General features: G+C 40.6%; 1 protein-coding gene across 2 annotated transcripts in view; it reads right to left on the bottom strand.

The window, feature by feature from the left end:
- SPECC1L (sperm antigen with calponin homology and coiled-coil domains 1 like) overlaps positions 1–16,310 on the bottom strand; it is a 44,400-nt gene extending 28,090 nt beyond the window's left edge. The window contains exons 1-5 of one of the 2 annotated variants that reach the window (XM_054392606.1): positions 16,143–16,310; positions 10,601–10,760; positions 7,934–9,561; positions 5,914–6,121; positions 53–126 (exon numbers count right to left, since the gene is read on the bottom strand). In XM_054392606.1, the coding sequence (XP_054248581.1) occupies positions 53–126; positions 5,914–6,121; positions 7,934–9,561; positions 10,601–10,760; positions 16,143–16,295 (2,223 nt within the window). In that variant the 5' untranslated portion in view covers positions 16,296–16,310. The remainder of the gene's footprint in view (positions 1–52; positions 127–5,913; positions 6,122–7,933; positions 9,562–10,600; positions 10,761–16,142) is intronic. The other variant, XM_054392607.1, reaches the window with a different exon arrangement.
- Positions 16,311–24,398: the final 8,088 nt, after the last annotated feature.

Here is a 24,398-nt window from a genome sequence, read left to right as displayed (position 1 = left end):
TCTTTTGACATTCCAAGTTTACAATTTATTGAGGTTTTAGGTTTTAACCTACCCGGAGTCTCCTGTGAAGATTCTTTATCTCTCTTTCCATGTCATGCTTTTGGTCCTGAAGTTTTTTAACTGTATCTGAAAAGAAAGTAAAATTATCTGTAAGATCTTATTTGGGGATCTGTTTACTTTATAAGCAACCTGCAAATGTTTTTAAAATCTTACTCAAGGGATACATTTTTATAACCAAAGCCATCTGGAGAACAACAGTATGAGAAGAAAGAATGTGACAGCAAATGTCAGTGGTTGCACACTTCTCTATCACTGGTGAGGGGAACAGCAGAAGCAAACTCAATTCCTACATAAATTCCAGACTGTACCCTTCAAAGTATTAAAACGACAGAGCAGTAATAAGGAGCAAATAAACAAGGTAGGTAATTTAATACATAAGGGTCCTAAAAACATGGATGTTGGGTGGGTTTCCCTCTTCAAATGTAAGCTCTGGCTACATGAAGCCTTTTGATTCAGCTTACTCCTTGCCACAAAGCTGCTGACTTAACTCACAACCATGCTACTCATGGCCTGAAGAATCTTACCTTCTTGTCTATCAAGATGAAACACCTGAAGATGAAACATGCTATAGTTACTGGAAAGGGACAAGCAGCCTAAAGATCACGTTATGAAAGATGGGCCCTTAAATCTCTTGGGGTCTGCAGCTCAATCAGCACCAAGCTCTCACAGGGTGTCTGACAGGCCAGCGACTGCAATTATCATTCGTGACCTTATTCAGCACACAAGGACAATGTGATTGATTACTCCATTCCTATAACTAAGCAACTCCTGAAGAACACCACAGCATAAACTTCTCATCAATGTGTCACTTCACTGGATTCCAGGATGATTTTCTTCTTTAGCTTCACGCAGCCATTTCCAACATTTTCCTATACATTTGAAATGCTCTTTCTACCAAAAGATTGAAGGTGTCTAATAAATTCAGGCTGTTCAAAACACAAAACTGTGGCAAAAATCTGTGGAACTACAGAATAAATGTTCGACTGCTCAATGTCTAGGTTCATACAAACAGATTGATACAGTGAAGTTTTGCAGCTCTTAGTCCCACATGGAAAACTTTCAGTGCTTTATTTGGGTGTCAGCTCTCAGGAAATGCAGTAAACCAGGGTTTCTTTAAAGTTACTTCTCTGTCAAGAGCTACCAGTGTGCTCCCAAGTGAGCCTGTACTTTCAGTACTGCCGGGCTTCTGTCAAAGGGCTTTTGTTAACAATAAAAGTTGAGGCTACAGCACACTCATTAGAATCCAGCAAGCATTTCAAGATGTTTAAATCAGCTGAAACAAAGGCTAAGAACAGATTTAAGCTGATTTATGCGGATGGGTACATTCAGGAGCCTCAGCTATGCTCACAAGAACATTTCAAATTTTTCAGCCACGGAAAGCAAAATCCGCGTTTGAATTTCTTGAATTTTGCCTCAACAGTCCCAAGCACAGAGGCTTTTAATGCCACAGTTCATTTCTTCACTGGAATGCCAAACCTCTGTTGGCCTGAAAACATGATAACCTTTCAGGATTAGAAAAGCAGAAACCCTAAAATTAGGTATTTCTGTATTTATCTCCTCCTTACAAAACTGCACATTTTAAAATTGCACCCAAGTGATCTCTGAGCTTTGAAGATAAGCCTAGAGGAGCGTGCCACTCACATCTGATGCTGCCACAGTATTTAAGCAAAGCCCTTCAGTTCTTATCTTGTCTCTGTATATATAACTGGTTTGAGATCAAGTAAGCACTGAGATCCCAGCTTTAGGTCAAAGTTGTAAAAGTCACTCCACTTCCCCATCCTCTTTTCCCTTTAGACATAAGCAAAAAAAAAAAAAACAAACCACCACAAATGAGGTAACTTCCAACAGTGACAGCCAGTCAGCATGCCCTAAAGAGCTCCCCAGAATCTAGCAGGTGACCCTTTTCTCTTTTAAAGTCAGTTCAAAGAAAATGCATTTTTAAAAATAAAATTTGTTCTACTACTGAAAGCAAGCTGCAGTTCATCTAAAAATAGCCACAAACCAGAGTTAAAGCTTGTGTAATGCCATTGTTTTGAGCTTTTGTGAGATATGAAATGCACCATTAAGTTTTAGTATATTTATGCTTTGAAGTAAAACACAATGGTCTGAATATTCTGCAGTTACTATAAACAATACAGAACAATTCACAGCAGTTGTTGGGAAGAGTCTTCTCCCCTGTCCATCCAAGAGATGAGAAAAAATGAACTGAAGAGATCTACCAAATTGCAACTGAATTTGAAACACAGTGAGATATGAAGACTAAGATTAGTGACTTCACCTCTTAGAGCCTGAACTCCATCCACTCTTTGCACTGTCACCAATTACAGCCTGAAAATTCAAGTAGCCAAAACAGGTACACAGGCAGTTCTCTGCAGAGCTGCCTTGTGGTTTCCTTCCTCTCTGCATCCTCACAACCACCATGAATTTCTAACACCCCAAATCCTTCCCACCCCTACGTGCTGCAGCTTTCAGTATGGCAGAACAAATGCTTCTACCACTATTGATTCTCCTCCTTTTAGGAAGCATAGACAAGAAAGAGGACTGAGACAAAAGGAGAATCATGGAATGGTTTAGGAGCTATCAATTAGGGTAGTGAAGAACAAGGAGACCATTCTGATGAACTAACAGGATACTCAAAAATGGCCAATCAGCAAGTTGCTTGCACTCTGCTGCAGACACCAGGTCTATATAGCAAGAAAGATGATTTTTTTAAGGGTCCAACATTAGCCTCCCTCTCTCTAAAATTGCTAACAATTAGCAAATTAACATCCAAATGACTTTTCCAATACTGTGGTAGAAAAGGTCTAAATATGGTAATGTAATAAATCAACTGCTGTCATAATCCTTTTCAAAATGTGATATGGCAGAATGAACAACTGTCAGCTCCATAAAAGAACTATTTATTCACCTTCTTGCTCACCTATACTTGTCCAAAAAAATGTACTGCCTTAAATAGTCACAGCCTAAAAGCTGTACCTTGTGCTAAGTGAACATGCAGTGAGTGTTTTTCAGGCTGACAACTGCTAAGCTACCCTACAAATACCAATTTTCTGCAAATCAAGAGGCAAAGTTTTCTGAGAAAAAAAAAAATCTCCACCAACTCTTATTAATTGCTTGGAAGAATAATAGGTTTCTTTTTTCCCTCCCCTTAGTCATTAAAGATGACTAATGTGACAGTTTGGCTACCAGACTAGGGAAGTGAAACCCAGAGGCACTGCGCCACCTACTGCCAGCCTGTTCTGCCAACAGACAGCCCCTGCGGACTCAGTACCAGCACAGGCTGTGCCACCTCATGCACTGCTGAGGACACCCCACAGACATGTCAGCTATGCTATTAAAACTCAGACATTTTAGATACAGTACAGCAGCACTATGCTTCAGACTCATCCCACCAGTACTGAAGTTCAGCTGCCCTGTTGTGCCTGGACGGGCATCAGGAACACACCACACACGGTTAACCAATGTACCCCCACCCCACTACCCAGGGCAAGGGGTTGCAGGCAGACAAACAGCTAAAATGTGACAGTTCAATATGCAGAGCACTGTGACAAATGCTTCCTTCGGTGTCTGTTAAGTGTTTGGAAAGCCCACAAGGAAGCATGCCCCGAGTACCAGTGAAAGAGCAGTTCAGATGGCTCTTGATCAGCCATTAATTTGAATGAACATTTTCCACCCTATCTAGGAAGCACCCTTCTCCTAACTATAGTCTTTTGTGAACATTTCCCATGAGCATTTTCCATTCCTTATTATCAGCTGACTTGCCATCATTTTCATTCATTCAGTAACTTTACTCTTAGGCCAGTTCTCAAGAGGTAGGTGAGACTTCCTCACATCTTAAAATCTAAAAGAAAACCTTTAAGGATCTTTATTACACCTGGTTATTTAAGATGAAAACCATCATTCTTCCAACTATACGTAATCATTCCTAAAGCTACACTGAAATCACCACATTGAAAACCTCAGGTATTATACATTTGGCTGACAGAATATCAGACTTGACCAGAATTCTGATCAGCAGAAGATACCTTATTCCTGCAATGTGCTTTTCTCTCATTTTAATACAATTTATTACAACTCTGTCTTTTAGATCTTGGTCTGTATTACCCCCAAGTCCCAGATTTTCTGAGATGCTGCTCTTTGCTGTCTCTAATTAGAGGCTTTCACCACAGGTTTAACTCTGAACCCATAATGAACAGAGTTTGGAAGTGGGCAGAGATGAAGTTCAGCTTGAACTACTCTCCAGGTGCCATTCTTGAGCGCGGCCACTAGATGTCACTCTCCTTCCTGCCTAGAACTAGCACATCGCTGTCTTCAAGAGCCTACCAGGCAGCAGTCAGTACAGCTGGACTTCCCAAACTAGTTCAAGCGCCAAGAGCAACAAAGATTGTCGCAATTTTTGTTGAAAATTTCTGCCCAGGCAGAGGTTTCTCTGCCTGAATTTTTACCAGTTTAAGTGAAATATCTAGCAGCTGGTTTGTGCCCCCAAAGCAGAAGCATCTGAAAATTAGAGCTGCCTTGCAATCAAGTAGGCAGATACCTAAATGATTACTTACTTGACTACACTGCCAGTCTCTGGCCTAATGTATTTCAGTTAGTGGGGAAAAAAACCCCAATGGAAACAGAAAAGTATTCAATCTTTTTGAAGACTTTGCTACAAAATTATTTCAGGAACAGTCAGAGCCACTGATCATGTGCATCAGCTCCTGTTCCCTAAGAAATGTCTTTGGTTTGGGAACAGAGCAAGCCAAAAAAATTTGCAGAGTAAACAGCTAAAGTAATTTAGTACATACAAACAGTGATTGCCTTTCAAGATAAAGAGTTGCTTAGGGTAACCGAGCTGCCTGCCACATGTCTGAAGACACTGAGCTTACTGAAGACACTCCCTTTTCTTGATAGCTGACCAATTTAAAAGCCCTTCTATAGATATTTCCCTTACTGATAAAAGGGATCATGCTTTGTTTTTTCTGCTGTCTTGTTCAGGTTTTATATACCATAGAAGAATAGTAAATGTTTGAATTCTGGATGTAGCACTGTGGAAATCCAGCTTGCCAGGGTGCAGTTGCCCAAGTTCTTATTTAGATGATGAGTAATTACAGAATTGCAGCCTGTGGTAGGAATGTCTGAGCAGGTCTTGGAGATCAGAGAGGGAACTAAGACAGAGGTAGGCAAGGATACAGTAAACACAGATTTCATTAAAAGCCCAAACCATTTCTTACACAGTGGCAAGAGCCAACAGATGAAGTTTAAGCTTACCCTAAGTCTGTCAGATTCATTTTTAGGTTATAGAACAGTTTCATGACTTAAGCAAATCTATCCAGAAAGAGATGCATAACACATTCATATTGCCAAGGCAGCTCTAACATTTGTCACATTCAGGGCCTCCATTCACCAGTTTCTCCACTGAAAAGACCTTTCTTCAAGTGAGAGGAATCATGAATTACAAACATTCTCACGGTGCCTGGTAACTCCTAGTATTTGGGTACCCAAAAGAGACACCATTCTTAAAAAACCACCACCAAACCAGAAAATTAATCATCCAGTCTCCTAAATACACAAGGAGCACACTGTTATTAAGTCTGTAATTATATGTTCTTCTGCTTTGAAAAACAGCATTATCAGATGCGATATTTATTCTCAATTTACAGCTTTTCATTCCCACACTAACTACTACCAAGACTGGAAAAGCAAAGATAACTTGATTTTTTTTTTCCTTAGTGTATGAGGGCTCTGCAAACCCTCATCTGACTTGAAAACAGAGATCTGAGAGACAAGTGAAAATAGTTTCGCTCTTAGTGATCTACTTCAGCTGTTCTTAAATTACCATTTCTCTCAAGAGCCACTCGTAACACTTACTCTCCAAATCAGATATGATGAGGTTGTCATGAAGCTTCACAGCACGATGCTGCTCTACTTCATCCTCCAGCTCAAAAATAGTTTCTTTCATGTCGCTTCTCTCAGTCTCTTTTTCATCTAATTCTGTCCGAAGTTTTTCCAGAGTCACATTGAGATCCTCAATTTGTTTCTTGGCTTCTTCTTGGAACGCTCGGTACTCATCTTCAACCTGAAAGAGATCATATCATGACTAAACTGGTTGGATTTTAAACACGCTTTCAGCTTGTTAGCTACCATACTTGCAATATATTTCTGCAGCCATAAAAAAAGTACAGGACATGAAGAGTAAGCTCTTAAAAATGTATTGCTTTAGTGCATCTACTTTCCTGAGTTTGAGTTAAACTCTTTTATTCCCAAGCTCAGTATTACAGGAGCACTCCCCAGGAGCATCCTGCATTCAAGTGAAGCAATACCAATACCACCACAGTAACAAGGCTGTGATTTCATGAGCAGCTGATCCAATTTAACATCTCATTGCAATGGAAAAGGGAGAAGGTGGGGGAGAAAGCTCTTTACCCCCTTTTTTTTTTCCTCTTGCCAAAAAATATAAGCTTGCTCTCTGCTGTGCATCAATTTTAGTGCTTGGTGGACCTGTGAGATGATTCATTTCCTTAACCAAGTAGCAGGATTCACATTTGTGTGTGAGATGTGTCAGTGAGTTGAAGCAGTTTCCAGAGGAGTCTGAAAAGCTGTTGAACTGAATTAAACAAACAGGGAAAGGAATAGGTAGCAGCCTTCTGACTGTCAAGGAACAGGGAGGCCTCCTGAAACTGCAAGGTAAGTAACAGGCTAGGATCAGAGGTAGAGTGACATTAACCACACAGTAAAAACAGGGTGTCAGAAAAACAAGACAAATCAGGTCATGGCTTGGGATGGGTCAGTACAGCCAGGCACCAATTTTAATAGGCCAAATGCCCTGCTTTAAATAATCTGTTTCAGTATTTTTCATTTGAATAGCACTACCCAACCTTAATTATTAACATCCTGGGGTTTTGGGTTTTTTGTTTGGTTGGTTGTTTTTTTTCTCTTAAGTTAAGGTGGATTCTAACTGGCAGGGGACTGTGACTAGCATGTTGGTTTGCAACTAGTATATACTGCAGACATTAAATGTGGCATATATTTTCTCATCAGGAAAATACACCTTTAAATGCATACCTAAAATTAAGTACATTTTATCATTCTTAGATTATGGTGAATGCTTTTACTAGATGTATTTACCACATAAATTAGTCCTATTTGAGTCAAAATAGATGTTCTACAACTAGAAATATACACTTTGATCCCAGTCAACACACAAGCCATTCCTGGGTGGATCAGTAGTAAAAAACTATGTGGATTTACCACATTTAGTAATTGTTTAAAAGCTTATTGAAATGTTTTGGTTTATTTTTCATTTACAACTATAACACGTATTCAGTAAACTAAACTAGGCCAAATCTTTTTCCCTTAAAATTGATTATTTCTTGATTGAAGAAAAAAGACTCTTTCTTGCATTCTTCATTATTAGTTCATTCTAATTTAACTGAACCAGCTTGAACAAGTTTAAACTTGAACATATTCTCTTAGCACCAGCTGGGTTATCACTTCAAACTGACTCCCAGGACTTCCTCAGAGACATCCCTCTTCCACAATTTGGCACTAACTCCTTGAAACTCTTGCAGAAGCAATTTAAACACAGAATTCACAGGGTATTTTAAATCCTGTTGAAGTCTGGGCCTTGAAATAAGTGGCAGTTTCAATACCAGTGTTTTTAATAAGTAACATGGGGGTTTCCCCAGGGCCGAATGTGTCCATAGAATTTTTTCAGAGGCCTCTCATTTTCATAACAAAGGTGAAAAGCAAGTAACCAGTCCTCACACTACCACAACCCAATTAAGTTCATAATTAATTCTTTACTTCTGAAAGAACTGCAGTGACCATCAAACAGCAAGTCCTGGGTTGTGTGTGGGCTGTTAGAGCACAAGGTTGTTTTGAACACTACCTTAGCAATGGCATCCTGCAGCCGATTGGCATCGTTGCGAGTGTGTGCCAGCTCCTCCTGCAGGCTGCTGGCCAGCGTCTCTGCTTTTTCTTTATCCAGCCTGACGCTCTCCAGCAGATCCTGGATGTCTGATTTATCTCCAGAGTTGTGAATGGAATACAGCTCAGCTACTTTCTGCTTCTCATGCTCCAACTGAGCTTTCAGCCTGTTCATTTCAATCTGGTCACTGGCGACCGTGGCTTTGTACTCCTCTAAAGTGGAGGCTATGGCTGTTTTGCTCTTCTGCTCAGATTCAATAATCCGTTCCATGTGGTGATTTCGTTCTTTTAATGCCCCTATCATTTCTTGGGCCTCCTTGTTGTCTTGTTCTGCCATCTTCAAAGTGTTGCTCAAGTGCTGCTGAACACCTAGCAGCTGCTCTCGCTCAAACCGAGCATTCTCTGCCAGGTCCATGTAGCGCTGCTCTAACTCCATGTAGCGGCCACTTTTCATATCTTCATCGATCACGTAAGAAATGTGGTGTTCATCTAAAAGGGACCGAAAATACTCAATCTGACGGCTGAAGTGCTCTAACTTGTCACTTTGCTGGCACAAAGATTCCATAAGGATTACTTTTTCCTCTCCAAGTCTTTCATTCTCACTGTTTAGCTCTTGTGTTATTTGCTGCAAATCTGCAAGCTCCTGGAGTGTGGCTTGGAGCTCTTCAGCTGTGCTGTGCTGGTTCTCTTCCATCTGATGTATCCGTTCCGTTAGACAAGCCACAGACACCTCACTTGCATTGCCACTGCTCCCCTTCCTAGATCTTTCTATACTTGGTACTCCTTCAGACTCCGAAGATGATGGAGCATCTAAAGCATCATCACTTGATGTCAGCGGCTGATAAACCTCACTGCACTCACTGTCTAAATTATCCATGGAATTACTGTGTTGGTTGTCCATCAAGGTGTTTTCATCCTGACTTAACAAGTCTTCCATTGATCCCGGAGCAGAACCTTCCACTGAAGATGTCAGAGTACCACCACCATCACTGTGGTTGCCAGCTGCAACCTCTGGACTCAAAGACTGGTAGCCAAAGAGTTTTTCAGAGTTGTCCAGCCTTTGCTCCAAGGAAAAGCCTAATGCATTCAGCCTGTCTTTTAACATTCGATTCTCGTTCTTCAGCTGGTTGAGCTCTTCTCGGATGGCAGTATTTTGTTCTTGTAACTGGAGCAAAGTAGACTCCACATCAGTTGGCTGATGGGCAGCAATAGCCTCTTTTTCTTCATTTTTTTCATCACCTTCAAGTTGATCTTCATTAAGGCCGAGCTGAGCACGCATGTCCCTTAACTCATTCCGCAGGTGTAAGATTTCCACGTCTTTAGTTTTTGCCAGTGTCAGGAGATCATTGACCTTAGCTTCCAGCACAGCTTTGTCGCTGATCTGGTTGTCTGACTTGGACTTGCTCATGCGAACATCTGCCTCGGGGTTGGTGCGGCTGCGGGAGCGCTTGGCCAACACGGCCTCAGCACTGCCCTGCCCGCTCAGAGGCAGCTTTTTGCTCTGGCTCAAGCGAGAACGGTCCCGCATTCTCTCCCTGGAGGAGCTGGACTCTTTAGTGCCAGAGGAAGTGCTGCGCTTAGCTGTGGAACCTGGACGGGTTTGGAAAGTTAGGAACGTTAATTACAAGTGAAGCATCGGTAACAACAGGTTGGGTATTGCACAGCAGCCACGCAGTGGCTGAGTTCTCTGAGTCACACTGCAAAGACGTCATAAAATACATTTAGAGCAAACATACATACAGCCTGCATTTTGAATGAGTGCAGTTTGATCTCAACAGACCCAGGCTTTACCAGCTGCTGTGTTTTACCACTATTTGGAAGTAACCAATACTTTCTTTGATGTATCCAACCTTAAAGTTTAACATTTGCAGGTTTCTTATTCCCTGTTTTCAACTGCTTCTGATTAATTGTACCAAAACTGCAGCAATACTATTTCCACAAGGCCAAATCTACCTATTTTCAGTAAAATGAAAACATTCTCTTTCAGCTGAATGTAAGCTTTAAAGTGCTGAATTGCTTTTATGATATCCAAAATGAAGGTTAAGGTTTTCTGTATCTTTGTCTCACTTTATGAAGATGAGGATCAATTATTACTGCTTTGTTTCCAGATGCTTTATAGCTTTGCAAGCATTACTGAATCCAAAACAAAGCTTTGGAAGGCAAGACATATTTCCATCCACACTGATCACACCACAAAATTGCACTTCTCTGAACAGTTCCTGAAAGCTCTCTTTTATTTCTAGAAACCACTACAGAATATGCAAAATGCTGACTGCAACAAGTGATCACATCTTAAAGATTTAGTGCTTGCGGCTCCGGCATTTTTTTTTTTTTGCCAAATTAAATTATTTTAGACAAAACTACTCGAGATTCATACATATCTTGTTATATATTTTTATACTAATTATAGATTTATATAGCAGTTGTATCATAACTACCAAAAAAAATTGTAAAAGGAACACCCTCCAAAAAGGCAATTTCATTATTAAGAACTGGGAGAAGAGCACAGGAGGAACTTGCTTTGACTGGCCTTAGTGACCACTTCAAAGGACAGCCTGGATCCCCACACGTTGTAGGAAAATAAAAAGCCACCCAACTTCCATCTTTAAGGATCAATATATCCATTTACCTGCAATGGTTTTGGGTTTATTTTCCAGACTGTTCATGGCTGTCCCAGAAGCTGAAGATGTTGTTGCTACACAAGTGTTCTTCTTCACCTTGACACCGTTGGTCATTGTCACTCCACCACCACCAGCCATCCCTGCTAAGAGGTCATCATTACTCTTAGTCTGAAAGAAAGGGTAAAAGCAGCTTTAAGACAGCTGGCTGAGAAGGCTGCATAGCCAACATTGCTTCTGTTAAGGATTCCACCAGTTTAAAAAGTACATATTTGACTAGTCATGTGTCTCTGCAAGAATGCTGAAAGGTCTAAACGTGCTGCACTGTGCACCATGGGTCTGCTGAAACTGAACTCCAGCTCCTTGCATATGACTGACCAGAGAAACTGAGTCTTCAACCTCCCAGACAAAGTAACTCACGTTTCAATACCAAGGAGAACATAAATGAATACAGAAGGAAAGCACAGGAATACAAGACAGAGTAACATCTCAATTTTGACTGAAAGCTTGCTTAAGCCTAAAAAGGAAGCAAGTTCTTAGATAATTAAACCACCAAATATGAGGAAGTCAGAGCATCCTTCAAGAAACATCATCTAGTGCTTTCTGGTGGGCAAGCTCACTAAAAAATGATCATCCTAACAACAACAAAAACATTGATAAAATAACCTTTCTAGCTCAAAACACTAAGCTACAAATAAGTACAGACTAGGGGTGAAAGGTCACCTTCACCATATATCCCTGCCTTGTTTCCATGCTCTTCCCTAGGCACTCTCAGGGATGGGCTATTTGTGTGATGGACTTTTTGTCTGACCATGTGTGATCATTCTTGAAACTACTGTTAGCCACAAAAGCTGCCTGGAATGTGACAAGGCAGTAAGTACAGGAGTTTCAAGAAACAGATTCCCAACCAGAGAGTACATCTTTCAGAATAAAGCAAAGTCCAGAAACACTCAGCTCTGGAGTATTAATTGGCAGTCTTCACAACTCTTTCAAATGCAATTTTGAAATGGCAAAACAATAAAATATGCTAAACATTTCTCCCATTATAAGGGCAAGAAAAAATAAAAGAAAACAGCTGTGTTAGCAGCATTCCTTGAGTGACTGTGTTATTCAGCTGGATAACACATTTGAAGTCTCAAGTGGCATCCCAGCTAAAAGGTAGTGCATAGGAATTAACCAGTTGCTTTACATCATGGCTTTCAAATTCTGCAGGTTTGTAACTACTAGCTCCCACATATATTCATGTTAAAAAAATACATGCCAGACATTATAAGTCTGTACATTCAGAATGAAGGTACACTTAATTAAAAAAAAAAAAAAAAAAAACAATCTGCATCTCACTCCATACTAAACAGTTTCTTTTTGCCAGTGGGACTTCTAGAACAGTTAGGAAGACTGATCCCCGTGCTGTGGGAAGGGCATGGATGGGATTTGTGCCATTTACAAAGAGCAGCTGCAAAACAGAAGGGAGCTTGGGAAGAAAACATATTTGTTCTTCATGCAGTTGTTAGAAATATAGATCAGATACAGAGAGAAACAGGTATTTGTAAGGTTAAAATCCTCTAGGACACAAATGTTTTCATTGCATCATGTAGGAAATGCTATAGTCTTCTGAAAAGGGTTAAAAAAGGCTGGAAGAAAGCACATTACTCTGAGGCTTTAGTTTGATGTGCATCCAGGTTGGCTCTTCTATGAAGAAGCCACCATTGCTCTATCCTGCTCTTCTCTCCATGTGCTAATGCACTGTGCTGTGCAAACTGAAGCCTTTTCAAATGGCTCCTTCCTCCCAGAAGCCAGCTCAGTTCCCTGATCCACAATGTCAGGGCCATGCAAACCAGGAGATGCATTGTTAGTATCAACGGGAAAATTAAAACGTTGGAGGGCCACAAAAATCAACAAAGCCCACAATGCTTGTGTGGGGAGAAAAGCTGAGCACCAGCTATTACTGCATGACAATGCTCTATCAACCTCTAATCAGATTTCATATCTAATCTGAACTACTTCTGTGAGCATGAGAGGGAAGGCAACAGCCCTGTGTTGCAACCACCATCTAAAACAAGGTATTACAGAAAGGTATGGAAGAATAATTTTGTTTTGCTACCAAGTGTGCCAAGTCTGCAAATGTGCTAGTTCAAAAGGCCTATTAGCTGTCAGCATTTTTATCCTGTTGAAAGAATGGGGAAATTAGAGTAAGCTTTTAGACACACAGTACAAGTACATGTTATCAAGCCAAATAGGTCAAGATGTGACTCAGCTTGAAAGGAAAAAAAAAAAAAGCTAAGTAAAATAGACACTTTCTGACATTAGTCATCCCCAGCCCTTGCTGAACAAAGGGCTGTAAGACAGACATTCTCCCCCTACTCCCCCCACCAACTATTCCTAGGCTAGGTTGGAAAGCACTGCCTCCTCTGCAGCCAATTAGTAAACAGTTTGAGAAACCGTAACACTACACTCTTGGCAAAGGAAACTATTTAGCAAAGCCTTGGAAAAATTACAAACCAGCAGCTCTCTTTTCTTAATGCTCCACAATGGCAACCATTCTTGACTTTAAAAATCAAAGTATTTTGGAGGCTTATTTTTAATGGAAGCAAAATTGATTTCTGAACACAGAGCTTGCTCTCATTTACTCAGAACACTGCAATCCTGCTTAGCATTAAAACCTCTACATTAAAATAGGAAAAACTAGAAAATATCGTAATGGCAAACATTCAACTAGACCTATTTTGATTTTCTGTATAAACACCTTTGTAATTATATAATTCATATTCCATTTTCCCTCACATTTTTCAGTGCAATGAAACTTGGCTGATCACCTCCACAGCTCATTTCATTGTTGTTTCTTAACATGAACATCCTCTTTGCTGCACCTCATTCAAATCCATATATATATATATAAAATTATTCCTACCTTTGATGCTGCTGTTGCTACATTTGAGTGCTTCAAACACCAAACTTCACAACAATCTGTAATTATGTTACTGCATTTTGCAAAGAGAATACTGAAGCCCAGACACATGAATACTGAAAACACATTCTAATTTTTAATATTCAAATACTTGTGTCCAAGTCCTGGCTTTTCAGGGGCACTGGATTTTGCAATTCATCTGTATGAAGTACAGCTGCTGTCTAATTACAGTTGTGAGTGTTAGCATGATCACAAGCTCCTTTGCTAAACAAGGCAGAAACAACAATCTTAAAAACAAGAACACACTGTTATTTGCAGTGTATTTTTGACAGATTAAAAACTACAAGTGGCTGGTAGTTAACATTCTGCTGTAATGATGGATGAGAGGTGCTGGGGGTGCTGAACGTTTACCAAAGTCCTGGGCAAAGCGGGAGCCGAAAACTTATAAAGTAACCAACCAAAAGGCATTCTGCGGCAGACAGACAAACCGACCTCTGCAACAGTGTTCAGCTGGACAGAAGGGTGGGTCCCGCAGTCTCTTCCTGTGCTCATTGTCAAAACACTTCGAAAACTCCACAGAAACGGACAAATCTGTGGAACAACTGGTAGTGAAAGAAGCCCACTGAAACCTGAACACCAGCCTACAGTTATGTCTTGGAGACAGGAAAAAAAGCCCTGCACTATAATTACCAAGTAATTTTCAATTTTGCAACACTATTACTGACTGAATTAAGGTTGGTATAGCACTCTAAGGGTGTACTTCTGCTCCACAACAGTGGTCTTTCATGCATATAAACTGAAAGTTTTCTTTAGCTATATGCACACTTGAGGACCAAATCAATTAGCAAGCTGTTGCAATTAAAGTTATTTCATGTTGGCTTTTTTCGTTTTCAAGGAACATTGAATGAAATTTACAATAGACACAACAACTCATCAGCTCTAAGAGACCTTACAACCAGCTGTGAGGTAAACAATGTGGCAAATGCTTCAGCAATAAGATCAAATATAAAACTGTATAAAATTACTATAAAAATAATATGAGTTGTTATCCATACTTCTTTCAAGCCAGTAATTATAAATGTGATTTGCCAGTATAAATAAGTGCAAGAGCAACTAACTTTGTTGTATAAGAATGGAGCACTCAAAGAAGATAAGATTCATCATTATCAACTCACATAGTTGGCAAAACAGCAGCTCAACAAGTACAAGATATCCAACTGCATGAGTAAGCCTGGCTGCAACGCAGAGCTGAGATAAATCTTAGTAATTAAGAGAAAAAGAATTTCAAACATACAGTTGTCAGAAGTTCTAATCCTACACCCAAACACAGCCAGAAGTGTTACTACTGTGAGTGAAATTGTGAAAGCATACTGGGTCAAATTTCTTCAATGTCAGATCATCCTCCTCTTTTATCTGACTGAGAGGCGTGACATAAGAAACTTGATAAGTCAACTATAAAGGACTTTTGCTTCCACATTCTTTGAGAGGCTTCTAGAAGTATAAAATAAGTAGTGTCAGCAAGCATCAAAAGGCTAAAGCTAAGAAAACTGCAAGATATGTTGGGCACCAGGAGAAAAATCTAGCTGAAACCTGGCTTGCAAGATCACCAGCAGAACTACGAACCATTCTTCCATAAAAGAAATGCAAGAAGAGAAAAGGAGAACAACACATCTTCTGACTTCAGTAACTCTGCATGACTATTAGAGAGACCTCAACCCTTACCACTTCTGTAATTTTAGGTCTTTGTTTGCCAGTAGTTATTTAAATGGCCTGTCTGGCTCCCCAGAGGTGACAGCGTTCAGGTCCCAGCTGCAGACACCAGCCCTTTTCCTTGCTCTGCTCATTTGCTCCTGGGCAGCAGCAGCAGTGCCACAGCTCTGCACACTGCACTGCACAAAGGCAAAAGGAGGTGGGTCCAGACATGTGGCCATGCCAGGAGAGGCAGGCAGACCAGGCAGGCTCATACCATCCACCCAACTCAGACGTGTTCTCTCCCAGGTGAAAACTCCACACCAGCACACCTGACTGGGCCTTTTCTTGGTGTTGAAAACCATATGCTCCTGATTCTACTCTGCCCAGCTTTGCTAATATGAGAGAAAACCTCTACCTTTGAACTTGCTCTAGGAGCAAGAATCAACTTGTGAAAGTTCAGCTCAAGCAGTGCTTCACACAAAGCAATGGCCAAAACAGCTAGAAGAATGCAGCTGCACTGACCTGACACAGATCACTGATAGCAGCAAGTTTTTCATGTTAGATACCTCATTAGTTCTTTTTTTTTTCCAGATTTAGTAAATAACTCTTATCAAATCCCATTAGCCAGTGGCACACCATTCAAGCATAACACATGACACTACTAATAGCATTCATCAGAAAGCAACTTCCACTCTGCACCTCTTGCAGAGCAGCCAAGTTCTGCATAGTCTACTGCCTTCCATCACACCATGCACTGCAATATGAAAAACAGAGCACAAATGCCATGCAGATCCTGTCATTTTGCCCAGTGCTGTGTAACTAGACAAATTCCCTCCAGTTACCCACACAACAAACCTGTAGCCTAAGTGTCATTACAGGCATGACTTAAAAATTGACTCTTTCTAAACCTTTATTGTAAATAGTACAAAGAAGCAGAACATTCTATTGCTTATTACCTTCAAAAGAGATGCTGATGTCCCAGTTTTGGAGAGTTTTGTTACTGCAGACACTGAGGAGCCATTTTCTGGTTTGGCTTTTTCAGTTGTTTGACTTTTATTTACTCCAGGCACTTTGGGCACTGAGCCAACACTCCTGCTTGCTTTCTTCATTCTGGGCTGTCTGTTTATGATGCATTTACAAACAAATCTGCAAGCAGAAAGCAAGCACTTTTAAATACAAAATACAAACAAAAAGCAGTATCTTTTTCTCTAATGCTCTGTTTAAGCCCAGAACAGCAGTAAAGAAGACAAATTAGAGCCAAAGAGAATGCATGTGACTGACCAATGGGGTTTGATTTTATAAAAGGAATTATTACCAAGAACTAAGTGCTCCTTACAGCTCCACTCCAAATTATTCCAGTTTCTTTCAGTTCTCCTTCCACAAACAGCACTGAACCAAGGACATTTTCTAAGTGACCCATGTTGCTGGGTTCACTTGTTAGCTAGCAGAAGAAAGGCTTATTAGGGCAGCATGCTCTTCATTTCTGATTGTGGGAAAGAAAACACCCTGGGAGTATTCAGGCAACTGCCTGACTACCAACAACACTGGATCTGAGAAACTATTACCACCAGCTTGGTAACTGAAGTACTGAGAAAGGAACAGCAGCTGCAGGGAAAAAAAAAGTATTTTATAAAAATTAAAAGAAGTTGGAAAATTCAGGTTCCCTGAAACTATCTATTATCAAAAATCACATTAATAAGCACATGAGATTTTACAAACTTTAATACCAGTCATATGAGGATTACCTCCAAGAAGAAACCAGAACTAACCCACCACTCTCCATGGCCCAAATTCAGGACACTGCAGCATTTTTACCTTGCCTGCAAGTTGTTTCAAACAGTAGACCAAGTGTCAGTCCTGACATTCCAGCAATGAGCAAAGAAACAAAACCCCTGAAAACCAAGCTGTCTTTCCTCAAACCAGGAGCAGCTGCAGCAGACTCAAACACTGCAGTCAGCACAAGAACAACTAGTTCTGGAAGACAATCTAAGAAAGGGTAGACTAGCCAACAGCCAGAAGCATGGACTACCAGGAAGACTAGAAACATCAGGATCTTCTTCCCTCTTGCAAGAGTGAGATAATTGGCAGCTGTTTCCTCCAGAGTCAGAAGACACAGGATAGAAGATTAAGAGGAGGAAACTTCCACTCCCCTCTCAGTCTCACAGATTCTGGGTGGAAGTAAGTGATCAGGTTTATCTCATCCTGTGGCTGATTAGAAACATGAAACACATCCAGTTGTTTCCATCTCTTAAAACGTGAAGCATTTCAAAGGCACAAGAAGCAGACTGGTCATTGGGTGTATGAAACGTGACAAACCCAGAGTGATCAGGATTACTAATTCCTTTCAGCTAACAAAATTAACATTCTACCCTTACACACACCCCTTCCTCCCCATCACCACCTGGATTGTACACAAGTATTTCTCAATATCAGATGAACTCCAGGAGCTTTGCCTCCTCAGACACTTGAGTGCTGTTAAAAGAAGCAACAGGAAGTTTCATTTTAAGACACTGAAAGTATTTGTTTATAGCTCCCAGATTCCCTTTAGCTCTGAAAGCTGGCATGAACAGACACAGAAAACTTTGTTTGCTGTTGCAGTTTCATCATCAGAATGTCAAAAATGCACCGGTCCTGCCACACGGCTACTGGCAATCAGAACGCCTTCAGAGGAGATGAAATAACTGAGAGATAATTGGAAATGAGACACTCCTCAGAAAACCAAAACCCAAACCAGAAAAGCCCCATGATGATATGTTTGCTGTACACACACAATTTGAAGTGCAACTTCTGCCTACTAGATTCCAGAAGCAGATGATGATGTTTACAATTAAGACCACACTGCCACATTTCTATTTTTTGCCTTTTTCATGTTTATCAGTTGAACGCTTTCTTGTGCTTTTGATCTTATTCACCTGAAAACCAAAACTGAAAAGACCACAGAGGATAGAGTTATTGGGTAAAACTGGCATCATTCCTAGTGAATAACATTTTTGGTGTTCTACAGACTACATGAAAGTTGTCCATCGTGTGCTCGAGAGCTAACCAAACAAATTTCAGTGCAGTTTGCTGTGAAGCCGACTGCACTAAAAAAATGCCTTGAGGGAAAAACTACACTTCAGCAACAAACCCAAGTAATCTGAGCCATGGGTTCTTTAACAGCTCAGGGAGCTAGTAAAGCAGTGTCCTAGTAAAGGTTAGGCTACTGATAATGGTATGAGTGTCATGCCAGGGCAGAGCTTGCTGTCAGGCAATCTCCATAAAGCAGTTGCTCCAGCTGGCCTGCAGACAACCAGCAATAGCCACTTGCAGTAGACAATTACCAACTCTACAGAGCATACTCATCAAGCCTGCAGACTTTACAATGTGGCAGGTACTCTCTGCACACACCATCTTCCTATGCACAGTGAAAGGTTTGGGATCCTCTTATTAGAGCAGGTAAACACAGCAACATAACCCACCCATGCACAATCTCAGTAACAAACAGCTTTCACAGCACAAACCACTGATTCTCTAACTCTGTGATGTATTTATATCACAGAGATCATCCATGACAAAAGGCTGGGTGAAATCAAATGTTTCTCATCCCTAATGGATTTGTAAAAAATGCATGGTTTAGAAGTTTTCCTGAAAACATACACCAGTCTTTGCTTCAGGAACAGCAAAGTGATGTAAATAAGTTAAACTAAACAGAGTAACTAAGAATAATCCACGTTTCATAGCATTGTTTTACAATATCCCTAAGTCTGACATGGATGGAAAAACATGGTTGGTGATTTCTGAAAGGCAGAGGCACCTTTCTAGAAACTTCAAAGATATTTAGAAGACAGGGATGGGTTATGTACCACTCTTCCTGTTTTCCTTCTAGAGAAACTACGGTCTACTGAAAGAAGATTATGTAACTGTAGTTTAAAAACTGAGCAAAAGCTACAAATGAGTTCAATTTAACTTTAAAAAAAAAAAAAGGACAAAATGTTAATTGGCATTACATGTTCTAAAAGCATCTGCTCACTCAGGCTCCTAAAGGGAATTTACGACCTCTCAGTGCCAATTTCTCTCCTCCTGCCTTCTGCGGGAAGGAAGAAGAGGATGGGATTTCAGCACTTAAAACAGAAGACATTAATATTGTTGAATTGTAAGTGGAAAATAAACAAGCCCAATTTCACCCAGTTTCTGAAAGGCAGATATGGCAGATCTTTATACTTCCAAAGAATAACACATTCCTTAGCTACACTACTAGGAACCAAAAATACATTTGTCTCTGCCCAACACAACACTTTAAAATGAGGAATAAAACATGCATTATCCAAATGAAACTTTCTCAAGATTAACACAGAGGACTAATAATTCAAATGAAAGCTAAAATATTCTTTCACTATTGCTGTAAAAACCAAATACTGCATCTAAAACTGTAGTTTACATTTCACCCTGGGGAGAAAGATGGAATTACTGAAGACTTCCTTTCTGTTTACACACTTAAGATTTGCTCCCACCTTCAAAAAAAAAAAAAAAAAAAAAGGAAAGTAGAAGCTTAACACTAAAAACACTAAAAGTTCAACTCCATGAGACAGCCATGAAGGTCCTAGCACTATACACTCATCTATCAACAGACATAAGACATAGCTGGAAAACCTCTGATTAATGTTCACACTACAGTATCAACTATAAAATTAATCAGGATGGAAAAGAGCCAAAACAAGCACAAAATATCAGATAGAAAGACAGCATTTCTAAAGTAAAATGTAACTCTTTGCTCTAACCTGTACCCCTTCCCAGCCGTCTCTCTTTCCACAGCACACATAGCACAGGAAACCAAAGGGAACAGTGCTTGGGAGCAGGCTCTCCTTGCTTGGTGGAGGCATGTGAAACCAGTCCTGCATTTTATACCAACTGCAAATACAGCTCCATAAATAATAATTTAAAAGTGTTTCACCCAATAGCATGGCCCTGCTCTTTGCTGTAAACTGATATGATACCAGCCAACACCAAATGCTTTCAGGGTTACTCTTATGCACTCTTTAGAAACCTGCAAACTGAAGGGGTGTGAGTATGATTTATTACTGTGATTATTCCAATCTCGCTCCTTATTTCATATGCCTATTTATGCTAGTGTTGCTGTCACTGAAGTAAGGCTCAATTAGAAGAGCACAAAAAACCCCAGTTTCCTGAGCCTGTAAGGTGAGAGAGGGTTAAGCAGCAAAGAAGGTGTTAAGTCTTTTGCCTTTGGTTTAAAATACAAAGATATCAAGAGGTATTAAGCAGCTTCAACTATTAAAATATTGTGAATTATTAAGATAATGATAAGTAAACGTGGAATCATCTTTTCAGGTTTCCAGAAAAATAGGAACAACTGATCTCTTCAATTTGAGGACACTGAGCACTGTTGAAACATCAAATACCCAAGATACAGAGAAAAAGAGAAACACTCACATCAAAGGACAGAGTCAGTACACTTTCACTCTCTATTTGTACAAGTTCTTTGGTTTCGATATATTTAGGCTGACAACTTTTGACCAAATAATTGGAGAATGACATTGTTGGGTCACTTACATGGTCCCAAAAGGCAGAACTGTGAAGAAAAGATTATGAAATCCAGGCTCTCTAGCCCCTTGTAAAACACAGATTCAAGTCTTCCCTAAGTCTCTGCAGGCAAGCACAGCAGAGTCACCAACAGCTTAACACCTGGGATATAAAATAAGCTCCACACTAAGAGAGAGAGTTCACTACATTTATCATGTCCACAGCTCACACTTTCACCCTGCAAGCTGCACAAGCACTCTAAAAACTCCATCTCTTGCTTCATAATTCCAAAAATACAATCCATTAACCACTGGCAGCCCTGAGCAAGCAGTATGTTTGTGTTATTGCTCGCCATCAAGACATCAGATTGAGTGACGCTGAAGCCTGCTGATCCATGCTAGAGGGTTATTTAAGTTACCAAGGATAACAGGAAACTGTATGGAATCATGGAAGACCCTTATGAGACCAACTGGACAATAAAAAGAGCAAATAAAATTAAAAGTAGGCAAACGAAAAGCAATTTATCTCTTGTGGAAAAGCAACCTCAGCTTCATATGTATATATATATATGTATGCATGTATGTGCTCTCAACTCATCAGTGTTGTTCAGCAAGACTTCAGTGTTTTGATTTAGAACTTCATTAAACTATCAACACAGCATTCGGAATAAAGCAAAAAAGCAAAGCAATTCCAGGAACTATTAAAGAAAGGAATAGAGAACCAACCACAAAACACAAATATCACACTCAAATCATTATTTTTTTTTCCTATCTCCCCACACTTTAATTGGCATGTGCAGTTCTGGTCCTTCAACCTCAAAAACCTGATTTCTTACAAACCCAAAAAAGATTCAGCAAGGGGCAAAAACAAGATCAAAGGTATATAATAAAGGGGCAAAAATAAGATTAAAGGTATATAATAGCTTCCATGAGACATCTCACAGGGAATGCGACAAAAGCCTATCAAATTTTGAAAGGCATTGAGAAGACAGACTGGAACTGGCTGTTAATCATCTCTTCCAGTACTACAACCAGGGATATTGAGTTAGAGCCAGGTTCAAAATAAGAAAAATGAGCTGTATTTTTAATGCAGATTGGAAGAATGCTTTGGCTGCACAAAGCACAAGTGGAAGGGGAGACGTGGACATGCACAAGGTAGAGAAATTTGCTAATGGATGCTCAACAACTGTGCACAAAGGGCTCAGAAACTCCTCTGAGCCAAATATAATTGCAGGGTGGGAAGGGAGTCAGGGTACAAGGGAAGACTTGGGTTTTGATTCCTCTTCCTGAGGCATCTGCTCACAGCCAGGGTTGAACTCAGAGCACCAGGTGGGGTGGATCCCCATTCCAGTCAGGGCAGTGTCTGCTACACTCTCATGCCATGAGGAAAATACCCAGCTGTGGTTGACCTGTGAGTGCTGCAATTTTGGAGCAAGTGCTTCAGGTAGTTATTTAGCAAGGAAAGACTATTACTTTCTATCTTAAAAATGTCAAAGGGCTTTCACAGTTTTCCCATCAGAAATTGTGGAACTACAAATACAGGAATTCTACCTTTAAGTTACATTATCCATCCACTGTTTTTAAGCCACATTTGCAAATGCTACTTCTCTTTTAAATAGAAGAGGCAAAACCAGAGCTTTGGCCAAGAATTGGCTGTTATACACCTAAATTTGTCTGCTCCTTCTTTGGAGAAAATTTCAGAGCTGTAGCTGCTGTGAGCAATGTGTAGCCATTGCAATGCTTAACATTCCAGACAAGTGACAGGAACATTTACAGAACTCCTAAACTTACCAACTGTAATCTAAAAGCCTTTTCATAACAAAATTAAATAATATAGTCTTGTTTTCAAGCTCCTACTCTAAACAATCGCTATTTCAAAACCCTGCTGAGAAAAGGAAAAACAACCGTTCATCAACTAAACCCGGCTGATTCTTCCTGGCCTGGGGAATCTGTTCCACAGTGAAGGGCAACAGGCTCCATAACTCAATCTCAGCACTAACTTCTACACTGACTGCACTTTCAGAAGCTTTGGGGGAATTAATTGCAGTTTTGGAGACCAGAACAAAGATCAGGTAAAACTACACCTTACTGGTATCCACCCTAGAGCTGATTAAAAGAATATTCTAAGTGCCCTAAGTTCATGTCCTTCACCACAGCTGCTCACACTAATGGTGTGAACCCATCCACATGGCTGCTGCACAGCTTTCCTTCCACTGGTGTCCAGCATACACCTAATGAAAATTATCCTCACACCTGAAGGCAGCCTGGCTGGCCCTTCCAGTGAGAGCTGAAACCCCAGCCAGCACAACATGCTAAAGGCAACGTAAGAAGGGATACAATCTGGAGAATATTAGTATGATAAACACGGAGAGACACTAAAAACTGGGTTTGGCTTTATTTTTCCACTCATTTTGGTAAATTTCACAGCTGCAGTTGTTACTGACAGATGATGCAATATATAGCTGCTCCCTACTCAGTAATTATCTCAGATTGTAAACGCTTACACACAGCAGAAGTATCAACCTTCTCTGAACCCCCTCTAGGCTCCAATAGTGTACTATTGGCACTGTAGCTTTTCTAGGCAAACAAAAATAATTTAAAAAAAATCTTAACCCAATATATTTCCCAGCCAAAGGACTAGCTAGCTTCAACTATGAAGCCAGCCACACATCTGATCTTCAGTTCATGCAAACCCCAAAATACCCCAAACCTCCTTTCCATCATGGTTACAATGACAAGTCTGCTTTTACCAGCTGCTGACTAACCTATTCTCAACTTAAGGCTTACTACTGCCTGGACTTCTGGAACTGCAAGGTGATAAGGGATATCACCACCAGCCTGGTCTGGCAACATTCCTGAAGGCACTGTACCAAAAAAACATAAGAGAACTGGAGAAGTTTACAGAGATACATCCCCCTCCAGGATCTCCCCAGCCTTCAGGTGCTTACAACTCTGGATTCCCAGCCCCAGAAGGACTCTTCCGGTCACAGCTGGACCAAGGGAATGGCCTGGATGGGAACAGCCTATCAACAAGCCAGCCTTGCTAAGGCTGGGGAAGGCAAGGGCCTGCTGCAGATTGTTTAAGCTAGTAATGAAAATAATTGTACCCTGTCACCAAAAGAGGCAGGCCCACCCCATCCTCAGTCCTTTACCTTCTTTCAGTTCTGGAGATCATAGGATCACAGCTGTTTTTTTGATGAGTTGGTCTTTCAGTCAGATCAACTCTGCTCTGACTCACCTTGTAATTGCTAGATACTATGCAAAGGAAGCAGTGGGACTAGGAACGCAAAGGAAGGCTCACCTCTGAGATGGTGCAGCCCCAGATTTAATTCAGTCCCAGGCTGCTGGGCACTAACAACAGCCCTGATTTCAAGGAACATCTTATTGCAACCCAACCACCACCACCACTTTCCAAGCCACATGGTAAGAGAGCTGATGGAAGAGATTACCGGTGTTATTAGCAATCAACCACTGCAGCAGGGCTGAAGACTGGCTATCTATGGGTTGGAATTCTGTGCTCCAACTCACAGCTTCCTTCACCTCAAGACCTGTCAGCAGCTCACTCATCACTTTGTTTAAAAATCCTTCAGGCTTAGCAGACAGAGAAGAGACAGAACTGCACGCAAATCTTCCCTAAATATCCTGGTACTGCTAGAGGAGGAGCATTTACCTCCTCCAGAGTGAGAGACCAAGGAC

The sequence above is a fragment of the Indicator indicator genome, chromosome 26, assembly GCF_027791375.1.
Source record: "Indicator indicator isolate 239-I01 chromosome 26, UM_Iind_1.1, whole genome shotgun sequence".
Lineage (NCBI taxonomy): Eukaryota > Metazoa > Chordata > Aves > Piciformes > Indicatoridae > Indicator > Indicator indicator.
The sequence above is the reverse complement of the archived record's forward strand: the minus strand, read 5'-3'. Positions and strand labels throughout refer to the sequence as shown.